The 5,690-nt window shown below is 38.7% G+C and overlaps 1 protein-coding gene across 1 annotated transcript; it reads right to left on the bottom strand.

Moving 5' to 3' along the window:
- Positions 1-1,128: 1,128 nt before the first annotated feature.
- LOC135120737 (uncharacterized protein K02A2.6-like) lies at positions 1,129-5,265 on the bottom strand. The gene has a single exon (XM_064045071.1). The coding sequence runs from the start codon at positions 5,263-5,265 to the stop codon at positions 1,129-1,131; it is 4,137 nt and encodes a 1,378-aa protein (XP_063901141.1).
- Between the last annotated feature and the right edge of the window lie 425 nt (positions 5,266-5,690).

Raw genomic sequence — 5,690 nt, 5'->3', positions numbered from 1 at the left:
GGTGGCTCAGAACCATCAAAAAACGTTGAAATATAGTTCAAATTCAATAAAAATCGACAAAAATACAGTTTCTAGCTAAAATTTGATGGTTTCGTTGCACTTTCCGAGCCCGTAGGGTATCTGAGTGGCTTAAAAGTACAAGAAAACACTTCAAAAGTGACGTTTCTGAAGAATTTTAACAGTTTTCTTGTATCTACGAACGCCAGAATGCATAAAATTGACCTAAACGTCTCCTTTTCCTATTCTGAGTCGATTCTGCATGCTTTAAGTGTGTTTGGTGGCTCAGAACCATCAAAAAACGTTGAAATATAGTTCAAATTCAATAAAAATCGACAAAAATACAGTTTCTAGCTAAAATTTGATGGTTTCGTTGCACTTTCCGAGCCCGTAGGGTATCTGAGTGGCTTAAAAGTACAAGAAAACACTTCAAAAGTGACGTTTCTGAAGAATTTTAACAGTTTTCTTGTATCTACGAACGCCAGAATGCATAAAATTGACCTAAACGTCTCCTTTTCCTATTCTGAGTCGATTCTGCATGCTTTAAGTGTGTTTGGTGGCTCAGAACCATCAAAAAACGTTGAAATATAGTTCAAATTCAATAAAAGTCGACAAAAATACAGTTTCTAGCTAAAATTTGATGGTTTCGTTGCACTTTCCGAGCCCGTAGGGTATCTGAGTGGCTTAAAAGTACAAGAAAACACTTCAAAAGTGACGTTTCTGAAGAATTTTAACAGTTTTCTTGTATCTACGAACGCCAGAATGCATAAAATTGACCTAAACGTTTCCTTTTCCTATTCTGAGTCGATTCTGCATGCTTTAAGTGTGTTTGGTGGCTCAGAACCATCAAAAAACGTTGAAATATAGTTCAAATTCAATAAAAATCGACAAAAATACAGTTTCTAGCTAAAATTTGATGGTTTCTGTGATGTCTTGTTTGGGGTAGGTAATATTGTTAGTTTCTCAAATTACACGAGCTCATTTTTCTAACTTATATATTCTGTCAACTGTCATTCTCTATCTCCTTTTTTAAGCTAGTACATTACATTTCCTCCCTTACTGAAAATTAAAGAACACATACCAAATACAAAATAAAAGTTAAACTCAATAACTCATATGACGCACATGCCATTAGAGTTCTACAAGATAGTCCCGGAGCTTCGACGGTGGTTTTCTGTCTCGCTGGGGACGTCGTTCAGTGGGCGTCTCGACTCGTTGATTTGGGGGACTGTTTACTTTGTCCTCCATGTTGTCTTGTCTAAGGGGTGTCGTGGCTGGAGCTGTCGACCTTGGAGGTGTTGTGGGGAACGGTGCTCGCGTTTGTTCAGATTGGGAAGATCGACTGGGTGCCAAACTTGTTGAGGGGTGATACTCTGGCCTTGGACTCTGTGCTGAGTGGTGTGGCTTGAAGAATGATGAATTTCTGACAATCACCTTTTCTCTTCGTCGAGCTTCAATTTGAGAACCGGTGATTCTAGTGATCGTGTATGGATCTGGATCAAAGAGTGGAGTCAGCGAATTCTTCTTTTGTTGTTTGCAAAGAACTTTTTGTCCAAGTTGTAAGCGATGTTCAAATGTCCTTCTTTTACGATTGGCGCGTTCGTTTTGTTTTCTTCTGTTGTCGATGTCCGTTTGGGGATTGTATTCATGAAACGTCTTGTTTTTGAGAGTGGGTAAGAAGTTGTTGATTTCTCTGTTGAACATAATTTGATATGGTGGGCAGTTTGTTGTTGAATGAGGGGTGCTTCGGTAATTGATTAAAAATTCTTGAATTTCTGCGTCTGGATTATTGCTGTTGATTGTTGCGCACAAGAGGGCTTTCTTGAACGTTTTCACGAATCTCTCAGTTCTGCCATTTGCTTCTGGCCAACGTGGTGTTATCAAATGATGCTTGATGTTAAGGCTTGAAAGATATTCTTTCAACTCGTATCCATTAAAGGGTGGTCCATTATCGGATTTAAGTTCTTTTGGTAGGCCAAATAGTGCAAATGTCTCGTCAAGTACGGGCTTCAGCTGTTTGAAATTGGTCGATGGTACTTTTTTGACGAATGGAAACTTTGAGAAATCATCCATCATTATGAAATAATATTTTCCATCTGGAAATGGTCCGGCGTAATCTACATCTAGACATTCAAGCGGGTGAGTGGATGTCGGGTATGTTTGAATCGGATTTCGCTGGTTGTAGGGTGTTACTGCTTGACATGCTGTGCATGACTTCACTACTTCTTCTACCATTTTGTTGATGTTGGGAAACCATACCTTAGTTCTTACCAGTTGTTTGGTTTTAACGAGACCTTGATGACCTTTATGTGCCAATCTGATAATGTTTTTCTGCAGTTTGCTGGGAATTACGATTTGACTGCCTTTGAGAATAATATTACCATATACAGTGAGCTCTTGTTTGATTTGCTTGAATGTTTGCAGTTCTCGTTTCTTCCAAAACAAGGAATCATCTTCTAACAAGGCCTTTTTCAGTAGCAGCAACTGAAAATCATCTTTCATTGCATTTTCGATTTCTTCAAGTGAAATTGTGTTTGGTAGTGAATGATTGGTTACAAAAGCTACGTATTCTTCACTTTTATCATATGCTTCTGGTGGGCTGTGTGTTGGATGACGAGATAAATAATCAGACGGATTTGTTATGCCTCTTTGGTATTGAACTGTAAATTTATAAGGCTGAAGTTTCAAACAAAGTCGTTCAATGCGTGCGTTTGGAGCTGATCGAGGGTTCTGTAGGATTGAGACCAAGGGTTTGTGGTCTGTGTGTAACACAAAGTGACCTCCTAACAGGTATATTCTGAAGTGATGTATGGCCCATGTTGCTGCTAATGTTTCTTTCTCTATTTGACTGTATTTCTGTTCGGTCAAAGTTAATGTTCTGCTAGCGTACGAAATAACTTCTGTTTTGTTGTTAAATTCTTGCGAAAGAATCGCTCCAAGTCCTATGGGACCAGCGTCTACATAGAGGTGCGTCTTTTTCTGTTGGTCAAAATAGGCGAGGTTTCGTGCTGATTCTAGTTGTTTCTTAAGATCATTAAAAGCGCTGTGATGCTTTTCAGTCCAGTCCCATCGAGCATCTTTTGTAATCAGCTCACGTAATATTGCAGTATTTGTTGCTAAGTGAGGCAGGAACTTTCCAACATAATTCAACGTTCCTAGGAAGCTTCTTAGTTCATGTACGTTTCTGGGCGGTTCTAGGTTAGAGACAGACTTGACTTTGTCTGGATCAGGGTAAATGCCTTTGCTAGAGAATACATATCCAAAGAAATCGATTTTGTTTGTGTTAAAAATGCATTTCTTTGTGTTGATTGTCAAATTATGGTTATCCAAACGTTCTATTACTTGCTTGAGAGTCTTATCATGGTCTTGTTGAGTTGTTCCAAAGATTAGTATATCATCGCTGATGTTTAACACACCATCTATTTGGTTTAACAGTTGTCTTATTGTGTTTTGAAAAATCTCTGCAGCGGAATTTATCCCAAAACTCAGTCGTTTATATTGATACAAACCAATATGTGTTGAGAAAACTGTTATATACCGTGAAGATTCTTCTAATGTTAGTTGGTGGTAGCCATCTTTCAAATCAATCTTTGAGAAGACTGTTGCGCCATTTAACTGGGCAAATATTTCTTCAATAGTTGGTGTTGGATGCCTTTCTCTAAGTATGGCTTTGTTAGCCTCTCTCATGTCTACACAAATTCTGATAGAGTTAGGATCGTGATGTTTGGGAACTACAACTATTGGTGAAACCCAGGGAGTTGGTCCTGTTGCTTTTTCAATGATGTTTTGTTTCATCAGTCTTGTTATCTCTTGTTCAACTGCTCCACGAAGATTTATTGGAATTCTCCTGTGTTTATTTGCTACTGGAGGAATTGACTCATCAATATGTAGCTTGACAGTTTGGTTCTTGAGACAACCTATGCCATTACACAAATTAGGATGCTTGTTTTTGATATAGTTCATGTCCATAGATTGATATATCATCATAGATAGTTGTATCAGCTGCAATTTGTTTGCTGTATCATAGCTCAATAATGATTCACTGTTGCCTTTTATCACAAATACATCTGCTCGCGTTTGGTGGTTGTTATAATGGAACAAACCTTTGAATTTTCCAACTACTTCTAACTGTTGTTGACAGTTGTACGGGAGAATCGATGAGGAATCTGGTTGTAGCGACTGCTGATGAAATTCTTTAAATGTGCTTGAGCTTATTAGATTAACAGATGAACCAGTATCTACAATGAAATTGATTACTTTCCCATTCAACTTAACATGTACCTGAGGGCATTTCATGGCTGTTCTGTCGTTTGGACGAATTGTTGTTTTGAAAGATGTCTCAGAATTAGTTGACTCTGGCTCCATATTAAGCTCATTAAAGCGAATTTGTGCTCTGTTCTTCCTCTCTCCATTATGTTTCTTGTTTATGCTAGTATTTGTGCCATGGTTGTTGTGCTGGGGGTTTGCTCGTGATTGTGCTTGTTGCTGTTGTGTTGATGTGGTGGACATGCAGACTCGGGCGTAGTGTCCTTTCTTGCCACAACTTCGACAAATTACATTTAGAGCAGGACAAGCTCTCCTCCCATTTGGATGCCATTTGCCTCCACAATTTTTGCAATTGTTCTTACTGGTACCACTGTTGGCTGGTGCGGTTCTGTGTTGCTTTTGTTTGTTTAAGTAGCTACATTCTTCTGTGCTTGTGTTCATGACAATCTTGTCTTCAATGACCTTCAGTTGATTAGCTGTGCACTCGATTGTACGTGCTCTGCTCAATAGATCATCGAGATTGGGTTGTTCAGTGAGTCCATATCGACGTAGTTCTGTGTACTTCGTGTTCATGATGATTTGAAGTTTGATTTCTTCATTTGGGTTTTCAAACGTGCAAGTCTTGGATAGTTTCAGTAACTTTGCGTAAAACTGATCAATTGTTTCATTCTCGCTCTGTCTGGCTTGCCTAAAATTAAACATGTCAAATTCTTTGTTGACTCTAGGGGTGAAATATTGTTTGAGCTTTCGTTTAGCTGTTAAATAAGGTGATTCATTGGGTTGTGCTGTGTTTACTGGTAGTTCAGGAAGTGACAAATATAAATCATGAACTTCTTCGCCTGCGTAGTGGAGAAGCATGGCTTTCTTTCGGTCTTCATTATCGATGCCTGCTGCTATGAGATAGTTGTCAAAACGGTTGAGCCACTTTTCCCACCTTGAGCCAACGTTATTGGGGTCTTCTGCTATATGAAATGGAGGTACTGGTGTTGAGTGGTTGTTCATGTTCTGTTATCTTTTTCTCGATTCGTTTGTTGCGAACCACGTGTTGTGTTGAGGTTATGTTTTTCTCCTGTTGTCTGTTTTGATGTTCTGAGTGTTCGTTGTTTTTCGCTTCGTTGGTCTTCTTCTGAGTTCTTTTAATACTCGTCGCCAAAATGTGATGTCTTGTTTGGGGTAGGTAATATTGTTAGTTTCTCAAATTACACGAGCTCATTTTTCTAACTTATATATTCTGTCAACTGTCATTCTCTATCTCCTTTTTTAAGCTAGTACATTACAGTTTCGTTGCACTTTCCGAGCCCGTAGGGTATCTGAGTGGCTTAAAAGTACAAGAAAACACTTCAAAAGTGACGTTTCTGAAGAATTTTAACAGTTTTCTTGTATCTACGAACGCCAGAATGCATAAAATTGACCTAAACGTCTCCTTT

The sequence above is a fragment of the Zophobas morio genome, unplaced genomic scaffold (genome assembly GCF_036711695.1).
Source record: "Zophobas morio isolate AGI-343-1 ecotype UQ-CSIRO unplaced genomic scaffold, CSIRO_AGI_Zmor_V1 ptg000416l, whole genome shotgun sequence".
Taxonomy (NCBI): Eukaryota; Metazoa; Arthropoda; class Insecta; order Coleoptera; family Tenebrionidae; genus Zophobas; species Zophobas morio.
This window is presented reverse-complemented; position numbering and strand designations above follow the sequence as displayed.